This window comes from Trichomycterus rosablanca, chromosome 4, assembly GCF_030014385.1.
Source record: "Trichomycterus rosablanca isolate fTriRos1 chromosome 4, fTriRos1.hap1, whole genome shotgun sequence".
Lineage (NCBI taxonomy): Eukaryota > Metazoa > Chordata > Actinopteri > Siluriformes > Trichomycteridae > Trichomycterus > Trichomycterus rosablanca.
Window position 1 is genome coordinate 45437255 of NC_085991.1, and position 22717 is coordinate 45459971.

The 22717-nt window shown below is 38.6% G+C and overlaps 1 protein-coding gene across 1 annotated transcript; it reads right to left on the minus strand.

The window, feature by feature from the left end:
- Nucleotides 1-887: 887 nt before the first annotated feature.
- On the minus strand, nucleotides 888-22069 carry LOC134312447 (NAD-dependent protein deacylase sirtuin-5, mitochondrial). The gene is made up of 9 exons (XM_062994402.1): nucleotides 22000-22069; nucleotides 16019-16149; nucleotides 14730-14863; nucleotides 10605-10830; nucleotides 8926-9013; nucleotides 7169-7222; nucleotides 6179-6302; nucleotides 5730-5842; nucleotides 888-3394 (listed from the first exon to the last, which is right to left on the minus strand). Exons 2-9 carry the CDS (start codon nucleotides 16122-16124, stop codon nucleotides 3322-3324), a joined length of 918 nt encoding a protein of 305 aa, XP_062850472.1. The 5' UTR covers nucleotides 16125-16149; nucleotides 22000-22069; the 3' UTR covers nucleotides 888-3321.
- Nucleotides 22070-22717: the final 648 nt, after the last annotated feature.

The following is a 22717-nucleotide window of genomic DNA, read 5'->3' on the forward strand; positions in this document are numbered from 1 at the left end:
CTCTAATTCATCCCAAAGGTGTTCTGTCGGGTTGAGGTGCAGGCCAGTCAAGTTCTTCCACACCAAACTCACTCATCCACGTCTTTATGGACCTCGCTTTGTGCACTGGTGCGCAGTCATGTTGGAACAGGAAGAGCCCATCCCCAAACTGTTCCCACAAAGATGGGAGCATGAAATTCTCCAAAATCTCTTGGTATGCTAATGAATCAAGGGGCCGAGCCCAACTCCTGAAAAAAAGAACCCCACACCACAATCCCCCCTCCACCAAACTTTACACTTGGCACAATGCAGTCAGACAAGTACCGTTCTCCTGGCAACTGCCAAACCCAGACTCGTCCATCGGATTGCCAGACGGAGAAGCGTGATTCGTCACTCCAGAGAACACATCTACACTGCTCGAGAGTCCAATGACGGCATGCTTTACACCACTTTGTCAATATAGTGTACCTTTCAGGAACACCCATGGACACTATCGGAAACTAATAATTATCTAATTATTATCTAATTGTGGGTGGCAGAGAGGTAATTTATGTTAGCCCACTACTGCTGGGATCCAGGGTTCCAATCCTAAGCTGTGCTAACGACCGGTCGGGCATCTACATATAGGTTTTTGGTATAAATGGGGCTTTACATATTTTTCCAATTAAGATAGGACCCTCGCTGTGCTTTGGTGACTGCTTACGGTTGAAAAGATTTGAAACAAGTTATATATTTTCCAAATCTACAAAGCCAAACAATTGCATAATTACATGTTGACATTTACTAATGCACAGTGTAAACATTTTAACGGTTTTACTTTGACTTTAAATGTAGATTTTATAATCAGTAGTCAAACGTTTAATCAAAAGTAGGAAAATATGAATATATTAATTACACACAACAGAAAGAATGCTCAAGCGATTTATTTCTGAGCCAGTAACAGCACACAAAAAGTTCTCAGCAGAAATAACATACAGCTGGGGTCAGTACAAAAGCTTTTAAAGGCATGCCAAGTCTTTTTATGACTGTATAATTGAAACACATCCATCAATGTCCCAAAAATACTCACTCACTTTCTTAACCGCTTATCCAATTAGAGTTGCGGGGGGTGCTGGAGCCTATCCCAGCTTTTCAATGTGCGCAAAGCACACAGTAACACCATGGACGGGGCACCAGTCCATCACAGGGCACACACACCCATTCACCTATAGGGCAATTCAGTGTCTCCAATTAACCTGACTGCATGTTTTTGGACTGTGGGAGAAAACCGGAGCTCCCGGAGGAAACCCACGCAGGCACGGGGAGAGCATGCAAACTCCACACAGAAAGGACCCGGACCAAATAAATTCTTTCATAGGTTTCATGGATTTGAAAAACATTAATGAGTTAAAATACACATAAACAAACTTGCATTATTAATGTAGTGGTAACTTGTGGCATAGCCTGACAATTCTTTGACAGTGATTATGACCTGTATTAATAGGGCTGGTTTGACTGCACTTATTTAAAATAATCAGGAAGAAAAAACAAACTCATCTTATGCTGAGTGGAAATTTGTCACTCATTCGCCCACTCGCTTCGCAGCGAGTTCATCGCAGGGCAGACATTCACATACACACACATACACTCAAAAAATTTTCTTTAGATGTGTCTCCAATTAACCTGACTGCACGTCTTTGGACTGTGGGAGAAAACTGGAATTTGGGGAGACCATGCAAACTCCACTCAGAAAGGAATTGTACCCAGGACCTTTTGGCTGCTAGGCGACAGTGCTACCCACCGAGCCTAGGTGCAGTCACACTAGCCTTATTTATACAAGCACAAAGAAATGGCCAGCTAAAGTCAGTCATAATCACACGGGTTCAATAACACTACATTAATAATCTTGCTTTATGCATATTTTGTGTGTAGACTTTTGACTCTAACTGTAGCTGCTTTAGTTAACCCCCCCCAATCACACACAGAACTGATTCACTACTTTAATGTTGAAAAAAGTAACAAAATTATTACTAATATTTAATGCCTTGTGATGCTGAGCTGGTAAGACAGGACTGGACCACTTTGTGCCACATTTACATTAAGTGAGCCCAGCTATTAGAATAATTACATTTATATACATATTTGGTGTATTAATGACTTTCATGTTTTTATGTAAAAAAAAAAAAAAAAAAAAAAAAAAAAAAAAAAAATAGCATAAAAAAATAGGGTTGCCAGGTCTTTCATTTTTAGGATACTTGGTTACGGTTAAGGTTTATCCTCACTGATGTGAAGGTGTGTGAAAATGTGGTTGAAACGTTGTAAACAGTGTGCTTTTATTATAGGTTTAAACTCAGCACATCTCGGATCTATTTTATAGTGGAACACAATCTGTTAAACACAACACACGTAGAAAATTTAGGTTAAACAATGCATGAAGAGCGCAGCGGTCTAACACGCTAGCAAGTCACTGGTGAGTGTTCAAACTCAATAATTAAAATCTTAGAAGAGCCACCAACTTGGTCGGGTGTCCACACAGACACAACTGATTGTGTTTGAGGGAGGGAAGGTCTCCACCTGCTGCGATATGCGATTTCCGGCACAAGGTTTGGGGCAGGGTCCACATGGAGCCTAGTGTGGCTCTCCATATGCGATATGACTCAGTGTGGAAACCCAACAATGGCAGGTGATAAGAAGAAGCCACAGATTGGACACCAGAAGTCCAAGGGGCCGGAGGTATAGGGTGGGGAAGCGGTGTGCAGTGATCCTTAATCAGATTGGAGGTTGTGCATGTGGCAGTGGAGTCACAATCTGACGAGAATGGGAGAAGCATTCAGTAAGAACATGGAAATATTATTGTAAATTAATATTTGAGGTTTAATAGTTGCTGCCAATCCAACAACTTGAGAATGTCGAGTTCAACATTAAGTTGCGTTTTAATTTGCTTTGGAGAATGAACTGGTTTGGTTTTTGGTTTCAGGCTTTCAAAACCTTCCCGGAAATCCCTCGCATTCCCTCTACTGCTGAGATCTCTGGTTCAGGTTTTAACGAGTATAGATACAAACTGTTCCTGCACTCTGAAATAAAACTAGTGAAGCACTCCTAACTGCATTTCACAGCAGAGTAAGTGACTGACAGAGAAATGGCCTATTAAGTGCACACTTTCAAGCATAACGTATATTAGAGCAGCAGTAAAACAAGATTTTCTAATTTCTCAGCCAGCATTAATAGCTCCCATTTGGTCCATGCAACACCTCTTTAATCAGCCTTTCCAACACAAAGATGTGAAGCAAAACGGATGAACAGCAGGCCGCTGCAAACCCCAAGCTTAGTGCTCCTCTTCATCTCTTTGTGGAGGTAAGAACGTCACATCGACTCAGACTCGTGGGGAGCCAGGGCGATGGGAACAGTCTCTGCACACGGGCCCTGGAAATAAAACCTGCAACCCAACAAAACAGTCACATCAGTAACACTGCTTTATAACAATTCTTTATAATATACTAATATAATGTATAACTAATATAACGTACAACTAATATACTAATATAACATATAACTATAATACTTAAATGATGTATAACTAATATAATGTATAAGTAATACAACATATAACTAATAAAAACATATAATTAATATACTAATATAATATATAACTAACATAACGTATAAATAATATGCTAATATAACATAAAATAAATAATTATGATGTATAACTAATAGAACATATAACTAACATATTAATATGATGTATAACTAATAGAACATATAACTAATATACTAATACAACGTATAACTAACATATTAATATGATGTATAACTAATATAATGTATAACTAATACACTATAACATAACTATAGTACTTATGTGATGTATAACTAATATAATGTATAACTAATATACTAATACAATGTATAACTAACATATTAATATGATGTATAACTAATATAACATAACTAATACACTATAACATAACTATAGTACTTATGTGATGTATAACTAATATAATGTATAACTAATATACTAATACAATGTATAACTAACATATTAATATGATGTATAACTAATATAACATAACTAATACACTATAACATAACTATAGTACTTATGTGATGTATAACTAATATAATGTATAACATATTAATATAATGTATAACTAACAAAGTATAACTAATACAATATTATAACGTATAACTATAATACTTATAAGATGTATAACTAATATAATGTATAACTAACATAATATGATGTATAACTAATATAACTAACATATTAATATGATGTATAACTATTATAACGCATAACTTATATACTAATATAACATATAACATATTAATATGATGTGTAACTATTATAATGTATAACTTATATACTAATATAATGTATAACTATAATACTTATATGTTTAACTAAAATAACAACTAATATACTAAAATAACGCATAACTAATATAACGTATAACTAATATAATGTATAACTTATATACTAATATAACGTATAACTAACATATTAATATGATGTATAACTATTATAACGTATAACTTATATACTGATTTAACATATAACTATGATACTTATATGATGTATAACTAATATAATGTATAACTAATATACTCATATATCGTATAACTAATATAATGTATAACTAATATACTAATATAACGTATAACTAATATAATGTATGACTAATATACTAATATAACGTATAACTAATATAATTTATAACTAATATACTAATATAACATATAACATATTAATATGATGTATAACTATTATAACGCATAACTTATATACTAATATAATGTATAACTATAATACTTATATGTTTAACTAAAATAACATAACTAATATACTAAAATAACGCATAACTAATATAACGTATAACTAATATAATGTATAACTTATATACCAATATAACGTATAACTAACATATTAATATGATGTATAACTATTATAACGTATAACTTATATACTGATTTAACATATAACTATGATACTTATATGATGTATAACTAATATAATGTATAACTAATATACTAATATAACATATAACTAATATAATGTATAACTAATATACTAATATAACGTATAACTAATATAATGTATGACTAATATACTAATATAACATATAACTAATATAATGTATAACTAATATACTAATATAACGTATAACATATTAATATGATGTATAACTATTGTAACGTATAACTTATATACTGATTTAACATATAACTATGATACTTATATGATGTATAACTAATATAATGTATAACTAATATACTAATATAACGTATAACTAATATAATGTATAACTAATATACTAATATAACGTATAACTAATATAATGTATAACTAATATAACGTATAACTAATATAATGTATAACTAATATACTAATATAACGTATAACTAATATAATGTATAACTAATATACTAATATAACGTATAACTAATATAATGTATAACTAATATACTAATATAACGTATAACTAATATAATGTATAACTAATATACTAATATAACGTATAACTAATATAACGTATGACTAATATACGTCACATCAAAGATCATTTTGTGGGCTAAAATTTTCACAGCGATGTAAGAGGCTAATATCAAATGTTAGAAATGTAAGTGGCGGTAGCTTAGTAGTCAAGGTACCAGACTAGTACCTGGACCACAAGCATTTACTGATGGACTCCCTGGATCATGATCGGTCACAATTGTAAGTCGTTTGGATAATTTTAGGCTTTTTAAACTTGAACCAGAATAATACTCACGTGAATCGAGCATTTGATCGTGGCCGGATGTTAAACTCCGCCACTGGGACGCCGCGGGATGCAACCTGGGGGGCAAACATGGCTGCTGGAAACACAACAGAGGCAGTACCAACCTAAAATCACAATGAGAGAACATTCAGGTGTAAGATGAAGCTTTTTGTATTGTGCAAAATACCACTAAACTTTGCACTTTTTTTCTGAACTAGTTATGGTCAGGGTCCTGGTGGGTCAGCACATCACAATGCCCCACAGGCCATCACACACTTACTCATTTACTTATACTTCAGAAATTTAGAAACACCACATTACTTCCTGTCATCTACTTGGATGGTGGAATGAAACAGCAGTATTTTAATCACTGAACTCTGAACAGCAGACTCAATATTAATCAGCATTTTTAGTACCAGACTAGGCCTTAATACTGTACCAATGAGGAACCGTCATCTCACCAGCAGGCAGAGGTCACAGGCATCCAGCTCTTTCTCCACCTTGGTGAGTACGTGCGAATCCAACGTCTCTCCAAACCAGATGACATCAGGTCTCAGGAGACCATCACAGCCTCTCTGATCACACCTGCAGCACAGAGCGTACACGTTACAAGTAGGGCCCTATTCAATTTACCTGAAAATGTGCTTAATTGTAGGGACCTTGTTTTTTCAAAATTTCAGGCGTTTGTTACATTTTACGGCAGACATTAAATTACACTCATAAATTAAATGATAGAATAAATGGAAGCTACAATACACAGCACAGCCTACCTTAACGGTTGACTGGAAAGCCAGCGATGGTCTCAAAAATACTCGTACGTGTTTTGACACCCCAACCCCACCCCCTCATCCTGCGTCCACAGAATTGGTTGGGAGTTTTTCAAAGTCAGTTACCCGAGTCGTGTTTTAGCTGTTTTACGCTTCGACATCTTGGACATTTTACTAACCGATTGCTAAATCAGTTGCCCTAGGATTGCCCTCATAGTGCAGATTAGGGTTAATTGATTAATCTTCATTGGTTGCTGCATGAACATCCAAGTCTGTGGTAAGTTTCCTACCCTGCAAGTTGGACGGCTGTGTCTCAATCCACACACAAAATGCTGTACAGTGTGCCTGAGATCTAATCAAATTTTATTGAGCACACTATTTAGTGTGTAGAATGGTATTTGGAACACATAAAAACAATTGAACAATATAAAAAGAATGATTTTAGCAGTTTAATAAAGTTCAATAGAACACAACTCTTGGTGGGTTTTCGAGCGTGTGTGTTGGGTATTGAAGTTCATTTAAATATTAGGGTGGGAGGGTGCCATGCCCTCACCAATCCTCCCCTTTCTTCCCCCCAGGTTGTAAGAACATAATGCCAACATGCAGCTTGTTATCAGGTCGAATGCTGCCATCTTGTGAGCCTGTAAATTCACTGTTCTGTAATTACTTGGTTACATTTATTACCTTGGCAAATTTCCTACAGGAATGTCAGCATCACTGCAGTCAGGATTAGGATCACTGCAACAGAAAAAACACGTGAGCACTTCAGGTCTTGTGTTAGACACAAATACAAGTGTTTTTCTGTATTGGTGCATTCTATGCCTGATGTGTGCTTGAATATTTCTCTTCCATTATTTACTTATTTTTACTGACATCATACACTATATGGGCAAAGCATGTAAATATTCTTCTTGTACCGTGAGCCTGTTGGATGTCATTCCAAAAACACCAATGGCCATAAATTGCTTTTACATGATTTTGGTGCATCTCTATAGAAATTTAAATGCAATTAGTCAAAAGATCATTTGTAATCAACTGAACTGATCTTAATGGCATTCAAATAGGTTGAGGTCAGGGCTCAGTGGAGGCTACTAGTTCCTCTACATCAAGCTTGTCAAACCATGTCTTTATAGACCTTCTTTTGTGCTCAAAACTGTTTCCTAGCTGCTCAGGTGGTGCAGCGGTAAAATACGCTAGCACACCAGAGGTTTTCGAATACATCGTGCCATCCGACTGGCTGGGCAGGGCGGCTGCATGAACAATGATTAGCTGTTGTTCATATGGTTAGGGGCAAGCCTGATCATGGGTCCTCATAACTGGTGCAATTACGACCTCTGCTGGCTGATTGATGGCGCCTGCACAGGGCTGAGGAATAATGCTGATCGGGGTGTGGCTCTCCGTGCACAGTGCTGATCGGTATATATGAACTTGACTCGTGCAGGTGAAAAATGCAGTCTGTACTGAGCACGTGTCGGAGGGGGCGTGTGTCAGTTGAGAAGCGTCCTCAGTCAGCGGTGGAGGGTTGAATCAGTGGAGGATGCAATCAGGGTAATTAGTCACGACTAGATTAGGGGAGAAAAATAAAAAACTGTTTCTTAAAGTTTGAAGCTTGTACATAATTGATTTAATACAGCTGTTAGTAATAGCTGTGGCAAAATGCCTGAACTTAATAATGAAGAAGGATATCCAGACACTTTTGGCCATATGTTGTATGTGTCTATTTGTAACTGATTTTAAGGAGTTTAAGAAATATGAATGAATGAATCGGCAGCTAACAACTGTAATTTGCTGTAACATCTTTTACATTTTAAAGACCACTTAAGTCTTAAAGGGTGTTATGTTTTTAATAGTTTCCTTAATTGTTTTTCATTGTAAGAATACCATTTCTAATCTAACACTTTTCTAACGAGCCCCAGAAATGCCACCACAAAACACTTCGGTTTTTGTAAGACCCAGATTTATTAGATGTAGCAGGGTGTAATGGGAAAAAGGAAAGAAGGAGTTGGTTTTTGTCTGGATTATTCCCCGCTTTATCTAGTAATCAAGTCATTTGCCATTCCTGATTGTGAATCTGCTGCTGCTTGGACAACCCCCAATCTGATCAAGGCAAGCTGGATCACCACCTGCCCCCTCCGAGATGTGTCCAATCTGCAGCTGCTTCTTATCACTTGCCACTGTTGGGGTTCCCACACAGAGCCATATCATGTAAGAATAGCCACCCAATTTTTCATGTGTCTCTCAATCATGCAGGCGTCTGAACCAGTTTCGGAGATAGCATAAAACAGCATCAGTGGGAAACAACCCAGTCAGACTTTCCCTGCCCTGGTTTGTGTGGACGCACGGCTGAGTCGATGGACTGGTTTAGATTTGAACTTGCAGGTTTGAACACCCTGCTGTGGTGTGCTAGCGTGTTAGACTGTGAGTGAGGTACTGGTTTTTACCCTTTGCCCTGCAGAGTAGAACAGATGGGACTCTGGTGGTTGACGTCCACATTTCCACAGCTCAGACACCTGGTTCTGAAGAGACTGCCTGTAAACAAACAGAGAGCAGTTCAGAACTACTCCTACAAATATGAAGTCTATGCTTCAATACCACAAAAATAAAAGAAATGAAAAATTCCAGACTGCTCAGGTGGTGGAGCAGTGATAGCTCAGCAGTTAAAGTACCGGACTAGTAATCAGAAGGCTGCAAGTTCAAGCCTCCCACTGCCAAGTTGCCACTGTTGGGCTCTTGAGAAAGGCCTTTAAGCCTCAGTTGTTTGAACTGTAAGTCACTTTGGATAAATTCAACTGCTAAATGCTGCAAATGTAAATGTACTGCACTAACCCACCACCGACATAAAGTCTGAGGAAGGGAAGTCCATATGGGAGGTCACTTCCTTGCCACTTTAAGAGTAACTTCTGCAGCCTGTTCGAGGCAATGACAATGTAGCAGGTATATATGCCAAAGCTCTGGAAAAAAAATCCACCACTAAAGCTGCAGCCAGTAGCTTCACGTGTGAGAGGAGCGTCAGTGTCGCCAAAGAGGAAAGTAGCTGTATGCAAAAAGGGAAAATCCATGTGTCTAGGCATGTTTAGGATTTTAGCTAATTTTGAATCCATTCAACAAATAGATAACTGATTTATAAGTATACAGAAACACCTCACATTACAACATTTTGTTCCAAGACTTACCCCTCAAGCCAAAAAAAAACCTTTAAAAACGACCTAGACACCCTATAAACAACCCCACAACATAACTAAAACAGTAAGTCAATCTGTAGGTCAACATTGTTACTGTATTTTTAATAGAATTATACACTCTAAATGATGCTAATGTAAAGAAAATCAAGTTTAAATTAACTGCAATGAACCAGCGCCGCCAAGCGGCCTAACCCTGGAACTGTGGACACTGAATGTCATGTCAATATGACAATATTTTTATGCTTTTAAATGATTTTATACAATAAATTATTTACTGAATCTTTGAATTTAATTTCACATTTCTATTGATTTAGGTATTTTATATTTTTATGGGTTTTTTTTTTTTAGTATTTTTGCTTTTAATTTTAATTTATAAATTTCATTTATTAACAAAAAAAACCAGGGAGTAAAAAATGACGTCAATATTATGTAAATGGAGGTACAGCTGTATTGTGAGCTTCTTATAGCCACCAACAAGCCTCATAGCAGGAAGGGCCTGGGTTCAATTCCCCGGCTGAGAAGCCAGGGTCTTTTCTGTGTGGAGTTTGTAGGTTCTCCCTGTGTCTGCCTAGGTTTCCTCCCACATGTCCAACTGGAGCTACTAAAATTGCCGGAGTGTGAGTGTGTGTTTAAATGTGTGTGCCTGCTCCATGATGGACTGGCGATCTGTCCGGGGTGTTTTCTGCCTTTCGCCTGATGAATTAGACCTACTAAAGACCCTGACCAGGATATAAGAGTGGTCAAACAGTATAATAAGTGTGGGGCATTTAACTAGATGCAAAAGGCTTCACATGGACTAGAGAGACTGTTGTGCAACTGTGGCAGCTTTTAAAACTACAGAGTGGAACTGACATTAACATGTACAATGAGTTCATCATTCAGTGAAACAGCACGTGAGTAAAGGAGTAAAGCATTTGTGTTACAGTAGTATATCTCACCGTGGACCTCGAGGATGCGCTTGCTGCCGGCTCGGCGGTGCAGCTCGTCCGTGTTCTGTGTGATTACCGCCACGGTCCGGCCCTGCTGTCTGAGACGAGCCTCACATTCAGCGATAGCCGCGTGAACCGCACTAGGATTGGCCTTCACCGCCAACTCTCTCCAGTAATGGTAGAACTCCCACACACGGGACGAATTACGAGAAAAAGCCTGCGGAGTTGCCAGATCCTGCAAAACAGACCAAAAATACAAGAGCACAGATACAAGTCAGTCAGCTGACTGTTTGTATGACAAAGTATGTGGACACCTGGTCATGAACTTGATGAACATCCAATTCAAAACTGTGGCTATTAATGAAAAGTTGCTTTTACAAAGTTTTGGAGTTTGTCTGCAGGAATGTGTGTCCATTTAGTCAGAAGAGTATTTGTGAGGTCAGGCACTGATCCTGGCTTGCAATCGACATTCCAGTTTATCACAAACATGTTAAATTGAGAGGAAGCCACATTCTCTGTGTGAGTCACTGAAGTTACTCCACACCAAACTTATCCATCCATTTCAAACAGAAACAGCTCGTCTTAAGTCAGTTCATTCAAAGAGTTACAACTCAGGTCAAATAAATCAAATCAAATCATTTTATTGTCACGTCACATTAACACAGGTGTGAAAGGTGAGTGAAAATCTTTGGTGCACAGTCCCTCACAGTTATGATACACACTAAATACAAAAAATATACACAGTAACTTACATAAACTAGCACCATCTGTTCGATATATACAGGTATTGTTTAGAGGGTATTTATATACAGATGTACAAAAATTTAAATGGGAATGAGAAATATAAATATATAAGATTTGAAATAAATACTATAAAGTCCAGATGTACAGGTATTGTACAAGATATGAATTTACATAGTATGTGTACAGGTGTGGTGGATATCAAGCGAATAAAGTGCAGAGTGCAGACTGGGTTGTGTGGGGTGTGTGTAGTGTGATCGTTTTTAAACCCTTTCAAAAAGACCTACACACCCTATCAACTCTTATAAGCAACCCCACAACATAGCTTATACAATAAGTTCATCTGAAGGTTATATTTTACTGTCTTTTTTAATACATGTATACACCTTCGCTAAGTTAAAGAAAAAAATGGTTTGAATTAACTGCAATGAACCAGCGCGGCCAAGCGGCGAGACACTGGAACTATAAATACTGAACGTCATGTACGTACATGTGACAATATTTTTAAAAACAAGCTATTAAATAATTTTATAAATTACATTATTTTATATATTGTAACATTTTAAACGTAATTCCACATTTTTATGGATTTTTGTTTTTAATAATTAAATTTTTCCCTAATTTATTAACAAAAAAAACGTAAAGTTGAAAGTTGCAAAAGTCTAAATTATCGAGCTTCTTATAGCCATCAACAAGCCTTACAGTAAGAAGGGCCTGGGTTCAATTCCCCGGCCACAGCTCGGTGTGAGTCACTGGAGTTTCTCCACACCAAACACACCAAGCGGCGAGACACTGGAACTATAAATACTGAACGTCATGTACGTACATGTGACAATATTTTTAAAAACAAGCTTTTAAATAATTTTATAAATTACATTATTTTATATATTTTAACATTTTAAATGTGATTCCACATTTTTATGGTTTTAATATTTTTGATTTTAATAATTTAATTTTTCCCTAAATTATTAACAAAAAACCCATAAAGTTAAAAACTAAAAAAGTCAAAATTATGTGAATGGAGGTACATCTGTATTGAGAGCTTCTTATATCCATCAGCAAGCCTTACAGTAAGAAGGGCCTGGGTTCAATTCCCCGGCCACAGCTCGGTGTGAGTCACTGGAGTTCCTCCACACCAAACTCATCAATCCATTTCAAACAGAAACAGCTCGTCTTAAATCAGTTTGTTCAAAGAGTTACAACTCGGGTCAAATAAACCCTTTAAAAACGACCTAGACACCCTATGAACATAAGCAACCCCACAACATGTATATACAGTACATGTATACACCTTCGATGCTAAGCTAAAGAAAAAAATAGCTTGAATTAACTGCAATGAACCAGCGCCGCCAAGCGGCGAAACACTGGAACTATAATTACTGAACGTCATGTACATGACAAGCTTTTAAATAATTTTATAAATTACATTGTTTTATATATTTTAACATTTTGAATGTGATTACACATTTTTATGGATTTGTAATATTTTTGTTTTTAATAATTTAATTTTTCCCTAACTTATTAACAAAAAAACCATAAAGTTGAAAACTGAAAAAGTCTAAATTATGTAAATGGAGGTACATCTGTATTGTGAGCTTCTTATATCCATCAACAAGCCTTACAGTAAGAAGGGCCTGGGTTCAATTCCCCACACCAAACTCATCAATCCATTTCTTTACAGACCTTGCACATATGGGTGAAGTCAAGACGAAATAGGAAAGGCCCTGTCCCAAATTGTTGCCATAAGATGTAAGCATATATTTTAATATACCTGATTCTATACACCTCAAGAGAACTTATTAATTAGGGTTGTCTACATACTTTTGACCATGTAGTGCACATGCGTATCCATTTCTATTATCAGTCACTTAAGCCGAGAACAGTTTTCGGATGCTCAGAAGTCATTTGAGGTCCATCCCTGTCTCTCTAAAAGCCGCCTGACCATCACATTAATCGTAACAACATAACGTTTGCAACATTCAGTGGCACAGCAGTAACAGTAGTGTTAGTGACTCACAACTCTAGGGTTCAGATTTTGTGTCAAGACACATAGTGGTGGTTCATCTTATTTATTCATTCAATCATCTAAAGTGCTTACTTATTAGAGTCAGGGTCCCAGTGGCACTGAAGCCTATCCTAATTTAAATGGAAACACATCACTTTGTCTCCTGTTTAAACAATGTGCAGCCCAGAAACACATTTTAATAAAGATGAAAAACACGTTCGAGCAAATGATCTGTACTGTTATGGACTAAGGCAGTAAATTTTTTTTTTTTTCAAATTATTCCGCATGACCCACTTGAACCCTCTAATTTTGTACTGTAATGGTGCATATATGTGGTCTGAGAATACAAAATCTTTAATGATGGGACATTTTACACGTATTATTATGAAAGAAAACATGATTAGTGTAGAAAGGAAATCATTTTTATTTAATTTGTCTCTCACAGGCTTTGGGCTGATTGCCTAATTTCTTATATAACTAACAATTCCTGGCGTTTACGCTTGTGCTCGGGGTCAAGATGACTTTAAAATCTAGTGAAATGGAAATACAATGAAGAATTATTTCTTGTTTTTTTCTCTCCAGTTGGTGGGTTTAATACTTTAGTGTCAGTGGCTGGGACTAAACAGTAAGCAGTCCCCTGACTTTACTTGTAACTAAAAAGCCTGAATTTAAAAGAAGAGTGCCTTAAATTGAAGGTAAATTGAAGATACAAAATTGTGCATGAAAAAACTGTACATTAAAAACTTAAACTGATGAATGGGACAAATTGGAACATGTACTGAACATGTACTTGCCCAACATCAGTGCCTGACCTCAGACATGGTCTTTTGGACCTATTAAGTACAAATTTTCCACAACAACGTCCTGTGGAAAGCCTTCTCAGATCAGTCTAGGCTGTTATAGCGACAAGAAAAAGGGGAGGTCCATATTAATGGCCAAATCTGAGTAATGGGATGGGCGCGTACTTTTAACCATATAGTGTATATCTGATTAAACTATAAATAGTGGTGCTGTGCATTTCTGCCAACCACTAATGGGACAAAACATTCAGAGTAAATGCATGTATGTACAGTACATGCTAAAGAGAAAGACAGCTATGTCATTAAAATATGAAAACTAGCATTTGCATTGTAGCAGACTTTAGTTTTGTGTGTGTTTAATGAATTAAAATCTCTCCAGCATTAAACATGTAAGCATAGCCATGCTATTTTTGTCAAAAAATTCAAACGGGGCAAAAATATTTGCTAAACGCATTTAACCGGTAAGAACCAGATACTCAATGTGTCCAGTGGCTGTGGCTAAACACAAGGTGAAACATTTTACACAGTGCTGTTCTGTTCTGTTTCTCACAGATTTTGTGGTCATATAACTTAGATCCATTTACTGACCTGAGTTTTCCACTTCCTCCAGTGGCCACTGGCTGCTCTGAAGGTGGGCAGACCACTCTCGGCACTAGCTCCAGCTCCCGTGATGATGGCTATGTGCTTGGCCTTAGAGAAAACATCACGGAACTCGGCCATGTCTGCGACAACAACAGTTGAGTGAATAAAATGTCCCCTATCAGAAGTTATTCTTATTTTTTCATTAAACTATTACTGTAAATTATTATTGTGACTGTTTAAACCTTGCAAATCCCAGGAACTAATGGCTTCCAAAATCACATTAACTAAAGTGGTACAAACAAAACACTTCGACATGGAGAGTCCAATGGTCAATTAAGAAATCTGAGCAAACACAAAATCTAAAAACATCAGTAAAGTACCAGCGTAGGAGATACTTAGGAGTATAGCGTGTTCCTCTGTCTGCCACTGGCTGGTAAAAGAAAGAGCCTGATGGCTTCGTGTGTTGGACAGGCATTTGCTAGACTATGGTCATTTTTGGCAAGCTTGCATATCATGCATGAGGCAGAGGCTGACAATGCAAAATTGAGGAATTGGACAAATCTAAATTATTTTTATATATAATAAAATAATTAACTAATAAAAATGAGAATAAATGGGCACTCAGGTGATGCAGTGATCTATGCCTGCCTACCACCACTGAGATCTGAGTTTAAGTCTTAGCTGTGCTATCAACTGGCCAGGTATCTAAACAGACATGATTGGCTATGTCTGGGGGGTGGGATTGCCAAAGCCCTGTGATAAATTGGCACCCTGACCACAGACAGGTCCAGCTGGCTGTATGGGAAGGTAAGGGTTGAAAATTATTTGCCTGTCTGGATGAGACACCTGCACTAACTTAGTGTGTCCTTCTGACCACTATACAGCTCTTCAAAACTATTAAACTCTTGCAGGCAGGTGAAAAAATGTGGCTGGCGACTATGCACATGGTGGTCTTAGCCCTTGTCAGTCAATACAGGAATTTGTGCCAGCAGTATGATTTCAATGGGAGGAAAGTGGAGACGACTAGACTGGGAGCAAATAGGGGGGATATATAACGATATTGGAAAATTAGAAAATGGTCAGCTATAGATCTGTACACACTGTAGTAAAAAAGGCTGAATAGTTCAAAACACACTATATTTGTTACTTTATGATTTAAAGTGAATAAAGCATGTGGCTTTGTTGTTTTGGTAATGGAAAATGGGTTTATACTGGCAAACAAGTTGCAAAATGTGGTAACCACACACTTCACATTTTTTTTTTACAACTGATGGTTAATCCTGAGCTTTAAGTACCTGATCTTGGCTGGGGTTCAACACTTATGGCTCTTAATGGCGTGATCCGATTCCCACCTTCCAGCAGGGGGCGCACGAGTCTCCGCGTAAAACGGTGAACCATCATGTCTGCTTTGTGATGCTGGAAAAGTCTGTGGAGATTAAAAGATAGACAAGATAAAAATGTTAATGCTTTAGTATTCTGGATACAGTACTTAAAAAAAAAAAGTTATCTGGTATGGTAACACAACTATTTAGCAGACGCCTTTATCCAAGGCGACTTATGCCAAGTTCACACTACACGACTTTCCAAGTTGTCGGGTCGCTGTACAGTTCACACTACACGACTGGATCTCTTGTAATCGGGAGTCTTTCAAGTCGGTGTGGATTTCACACTACCTGACTGATCGGTGATAGGGGGTTTCACACTACACCATCTATCACCAACTGGAATCGCAGGCGAGCTTCTCTGGTCTCCCAAACTACGTTTTGTCACAAAAACGTGAGAAGTGACGAGAGGTTTAATGAAACCACGTCCAAAAATGCACGTCAACAAGTAGCGAGCGATCAAAGTTGTTTGTGCGCTGATGTGCAGCGTAAAATCAAGTAGGAAAAATAAATTAATCCGAGTGGATTTGGCAACACGACCAGCAGGGATTGTTTTGTTCTGTAGTGGGTTGGAGGTTAATAAATATTTTTTTGTAATGCAGTGTTGGTATTATGGTTTGGCGTGGACAATAAGTTCACAAATATTGTAAAGCTTGTGTGTGTGTGCCGATGTATTCTGATATAAACTATATTAAACCCCCCCACACTAATTGCCAGTCACAACCGACTGATCCAGATATTCAACATGCTAGATATCTCCCTTCAGTCGCTGAGTGCTCGGAGCCGCTCGGATCGAGTTGTTGGGTAGTTCACACATAGCGATTGAGAGCCGAGTTTCCATCGCCGAGCGAACGCCGAACTTTAATCTAGCGCAGACCAGGCTGTGAGCGAAAATCAGGGCAAAAATCATGTAGTGTGAACTAGGCATTACAGTATACAATCTAAGCAATTGAGGGTTAAGGGCCTTGCTCAAGGGCCCAACAGTGGCAACCAGGCAGTGGTGAGGTTTGAACCGGCAACCTTCAGATTACTAGTCCAGTACCTTAACCACTAGGCTATAGCTGCCTTGGTGCCCTGTATTTGGTTGACCAGTGACCTTTCGATTACTAGTCCAGTATCTTAACCACTAAACTGCCCTCCACCACCAAACCAAACCACCAAACCGGTCATACAGGCAGCATAAGGTTCACCACAGTGTCTCCAGACTCTTTCCTTGATGTTAGATGTGCTCAGTGTAACCTGCTCTCATCTGTGAAGAGAACTGGGCACCACTGGCAGACCTGTCAATGCCAGTCGAGCTGCATGATTGACTGTAAACACAGGTCCCACTAGAGGGCCCTCATGCCAGTCTTATGAAGTCTGTTTCAGTTTAATCAGTTTAATCAACCAAATACAACTGGGGACAACAAGTATTCAGCCATTTTTATATAGGTTCCTTTATATATCATAATTCCAGTGAATATATCCATTTCAAATTTACACACAATGTCTTTTTACTTTGTACTTACAGTGGGGCCAAAAGGTATTTAGAATCTACTGATTGTGCAGGTTCGCCTACTTAGAAAGATGAGAGAGGTCTGTAATTTTCATCATAGGTACACTTCAACTATGAGAGACAAAATGAGAAAAAAAAATCCAGGAAATCACAGGTCTGGAGACTGGTTAGGCCACTCCAGGACCTTGAAATGCTTTTTATGGAGCCACTCCTTCGTTGCCCGAGCGGTGTGTTTGGGATCATTGTCATGCTGGAAGACCCAGCCATGTTCCATCTTCAATGCTCTCACTGATGGAAGGAGGTTTTGGCTTAAAATCTCACGATACATGGCCCCGTTCATTCTTCCCTTAACACGGATCAGTCGTCCTGTCCCCTTTGCAGAAAAACAGCCCCAAAGCATGATGTTTCCACCCCCATGCTTCACAGTAGGTATGGTGTTCTTGGGATGCAACTCAGCATTCTTCTTCTTCCAAACACACCGAGTTGAGTTTTTACCAAAAAGTTCCATTTTGGTTTCATCTGACCACATGATATTCTCCCAGTCCTCTTCTGGATCATCCATATGCTCTCTGGCAAACTTCAGACGGGCCTGGACATGTACTGGCTTAAGCAGGGGGACACGCCTGGCACTGCAGGATTTGAGTCCCTCTCGGCGTAGTGTGTTACTGATGGTAGCCTTTGTTACTTTGGTCCCAGCTCTCTGCAGGTCATTCATCAGGTCCCTCCGTGTAGTTCTGGGATTTTTGCTCACCGTTCTCATGATCATTTTGACCCCACGAGATCGAGGGAGATTATCAATGGTCTTGTATGTCTTCCATTTTCCTACAATTGCTCCCACAGTTGATTTATTCACACCAACCTGCTTGCCTATTGTAGATTCACTCTTCCCAGCCTGGTGCAGGTCTACAATTTTCTTCCTGGTGTCCTTCGACAGCTCTTTGGTCTTGGCCATGGTTGAGTTTGGAGTCTGACTGTTTGAGGCTGTGGACAGGTGTCTTTTATACAGATAACGAGGTCAAACAGGTGCCATTAATACAGGTAACAAGTGGAGGACAGAAGAGCTTCTTAAAGAAGAAGTTACAGGTCTGTGGGAGCCAGAAATCTTGCTTATGTGTGTTTGACCAAATACTTATTTTCCACCATAATTTACAAATAAATTCTTTAAAAATCCTACAATGTGATTTCCTGGATTTTTTTTTCTCATTTTGTCTCTCATAGTTGAAGTGTACCTATGATGAAAATTACAGACCTCTCTCTTTCTAAGTAGGAGAACTTGCACAATCAGTGGCTGACTAAATACTTTTTGGCCCCACTGTATGATCATAAAAAACAAATGTACTAATAAATATTAACAAATGTTTGTTAGAAAACCAAAAACTCAGGGAAAAAAGATTTAAACACCACAAACTACTAACAGTACTGGTAATACATAAGTCATTGTTAGCACTTCAGCTCAGAGACGTCTACAGTAAGAATTAGCGTTTTGAATAACTGTTGCACAATTTTGACTAGATGTGTTAATAATTACCTGCTTAACTGATAACCGACATCAGTGTTCAAATAACCCTGTGGGTAAAAATGTCATTTAAATTTATTACAAACAGCTGACATTTAATTTAAATTCATCGCTGAGCTAGAGAGCTAAGACTTACGAAGGCATCACCAGTGCGCATGTGCTGGATACAAACGTGAAAAGGATTTTTAAATGATTTTTAAATGATTTTATATAAATCATAAATGACAGAACTATTATACAATAAAATTACAAACAGTAACGTTGGTTTGAAACACTGCAGGTGTGGACCAGTGTGTAACTTTGTTTGATGATGTGGCTGTTTTGCATCAGGCCCCAGTATAAAGGTAGAACTTTGCTCATCATCTTATAATAACTACACTGTCAGGAAGAGCTCTAAGAGGCTATACCGACTGCATCTCAATATCTTTCACTACTTTACTGTATTTGATAAGGTACACTGCACAAAAAAATAATGAAACACTTAATCATCACAGTAAAATACACAAGTCAATTAAACTGAAACAGACACCATAAGACTGGCATGAGGGCCCAACGTCCTCTGGTGGGACCTGTGTTTACAGTCCACCGTGCAGCTTGAATGGCAAGAACAGGTCTGCCAGTGGTGCCCCATTCTCTTCACAGATGAGAGCAGGTTCATACTGAGCACATCTGACATAAGTGAAATAGTCTTAGAGACTGTGGTGAACCTTATGATGTGGCTGTTTTGCACAATGCCCCAGTATAAAGGTAGAACTTTGCTTATCTTCCTATGATATCTACACTGTCAGGAACAGGTCTAAGAGAATATACAGACTACATGTCTTATATAATTATCATGTTTAATGAGCCATTGTAATGAACTATTCGCTACCAGCTTTGTTTACCATCCACGTTCAGAATGCTTAACTAGATTATGTTTATGTTCACGTTCATGTTCTACATTACTTATTTGATAAAGTACACTGCACAAAATGATAAGGAAACAATCATTACAAACAGACTTCATAAGACTGGCATAAGGGCCCTCTATTGGGACCTGTGTTTACAGTCCACATGCACCATGCATCCAACATAAATGAAAGAGTCTGGAGACACTGTGGTGAACTTTATGCTGCCTGGTGGTTTGGTTTGATGGTGGAGGGCAGTTTAGTGGTTAAGGTACAAGACTAGTAATCAAAAGGTCACCGGTTCAAGCCCCACCACTGCCAGGTTGCCACTGTTGGGCCCCTAAGCAAGGCCCTTAATCTTTCATTGCTTGTACAGTATACTGTCACAGTACTGTAAGTCACTGTGGCAGCCTAGTGGTTAAGGTACTGAACTAGTAATCGAAAGGTCACCGGTTCAAGCCCCACCACTGCCAGGTTGCCACTGTTGGGCCCCAAAGCAAGGCCTTTAACCCTCAATTGCTTGAACAGTATACTGTCACAGTACTGTAAATCACAGTGGCAGTTGTAGCCTATCGGTTAAGGTACTGGACTAGTAAGCAGAAGGTTGCTGGTTCAAACCCCACCACTGCCAGGTTGCCACTGTTGGGTCCTTAATCCTTAACTGCTTGGACAGTATACTGTCACAACACTGAATTGCTGCCAGGTTGCCTTTTCTGCTAAATGGTGAAAATGTAAATGGGTCAGTAATGGTCTGGGGAGGCACAAACCCCCACCTGATAGTCAATGGTACCTGACTTATGAGTACCTAAAGCAAACTAAACGTGGTTATTGAGTTCCCAATGGTTTAATCGTGTTGGAGCCCAACTTTAGGTCATGCAGACTAGCAGCAGGTTTCAAGATCAGCAATATTTACACCGATCAGGCATAACATTAAAACCAGCTCCTTGTTTCTACACTCGCTGTCCATTTTATCAGCTCCACTTACCATATAGAAGCACTTTGTAGTTCTACAATTACTGACTGTAGTCCATCTGTTTCTCTACATACCTTTTTAGCATGCTTTCATGCTGTTCTTCAATGGTCAGGACCCCCACAGGACCACCACAGAGCAGGTATTATTTGGGTGGTGGATCATTCTCAGCACTGCAGTGACACTGACATGGTGGTGGTGTGTTAGTGTGTGTTGTGCTGGTATGAGTGAATCGGACACAGCAGCGCTGCTGGAGTTTTTAAACACCTCAGTGTCAGTGCCGGACTGAGAATAGTCCACCAACCAAAAACATCCCGCCAACAGCGCCCCGTAGGCAGCGTCCTGTGACCCCTGATGAAGGTCTAGAAGATGACCAACTCAAACAGCAGCAATAGATGAGCGATCGTCTCTGACTTTACATCTACAAGGTGGACCAACTGGGTAGGAGTGTCTAATAGAGTGGACAGTGAGTGGACACTGTATTTAAAAAACTGTCCGATTCACTCATACCAGCACAACACACACTAACACACCACCACCATGTCAGTGTCACTGCAGTGCTGAGAATGATCCACCACCTAAATAATACCTGCTCTGTAGTGGTCCTGTTCCTATATGGTAAGTGGAGCTGATAAACTGGTTTTAATGATATGGCTGATCGGTGTTCGGGGGGGGGGGGGCTGAGCTGTGCAAACAAACAGTGCAACAACGTCCAAAACACTGCAAATGTTAGACGGCCACGATGTGCAAATCTAACTATAATGGTAAGTTATTAATATGCAGTAAAATGTTAAAATGTTGCAGCACCACAAGTAAACATAAAACTGTGCTTTAATCAGAACAGCCAATGGGATTTTGTTCAGTTTAGGTAAACAAATAACAGATTTATAGAGCGTGTAAACTTGTTGAGTTCAGTCAGGTAAAGCACGTGCAGAAACGCACGTCGCGTCAAACTTAGTTTGGTAAACATTCGTTTAACCAGCAATACTAATCTTAACCAAATTAACTAATGACATGTTTACATACCGTGTCGAGACAAAGTTTGTGGAGGAAGGTAATGTTCAGTAGGAGTTATGAGTTATTTCCTTCTCTGGTGAATTACAGCAGGAGAAAAATACAGAAGCTCAGTGACTCCATCTACTGTTACTGCAGCGCTGCTGTAGAGGTGGGCGGAGCTACAGCACCAATACACGATGCTGTCTCATTCATTCATTCACTCATCATATTTACTCACTCACTCTCCTGGGTTCGATTCCCAGGCTGGGCAGTCCGGGTCCTTTCTGTGTGGAGTTTGCATGTCTCTGTGTGTGTGTGTGTGTGTGTGTGTATGTATATGTATATATAAGCAATCATCTCTGACTTTACATCTACAAGGTGGACCAACTAGGTAGGAGGGTCTAATAGAGTGGACAGTGAGTGGACACGTTATTTAAAAACTCCAGCAGCGCTGCTGTGTCTGATCCACTCATACCAGCACAACACACACTAACACACCACCACTGAGAATGATCCACCACCTAAATAATACCTGCTCTGTGGTGGTCCTGTGGGGGTCCTGACCATTGAACAACAGCATAAAATGGGGTAACAAAGCATGTAGGGAAACAGATGGACTACAGTCAGTAATTGTAGAACTACAAAGATTTATATATATATTTATATATATTAGGGCTGTCAAACGATTAAAATTTTTAATTGCGATTAATCTCAGAATTTCATATAGTTAATCGCGATTAATCGCATT

Bases quoted from the DNA above. Each gene is read 5' to 3' on its own strand.
- LOC134312447 (XM_062994402.1), bottom strand. From the start codon at position 16,124: ATGATGGTTCACCGTTTTACGCGGAGACTCGTGCGCCCCCTGCTGGAA. The intron at 14,864-16,018 runs GTACTTAAAGCT...TTGTTGTCGCAG, and splicing joins TGAACCCCAGCCAAGATCAG to ACATGGCCGAGTTCCGTGAT. The intron at 7,223-8,925 runs GTAAAAACCAGT...TTTCTGTTGCAG, and splicing joins TCTACTCTGCAGGGCAAAGG to TGATCCTAATCCTGACTGCA.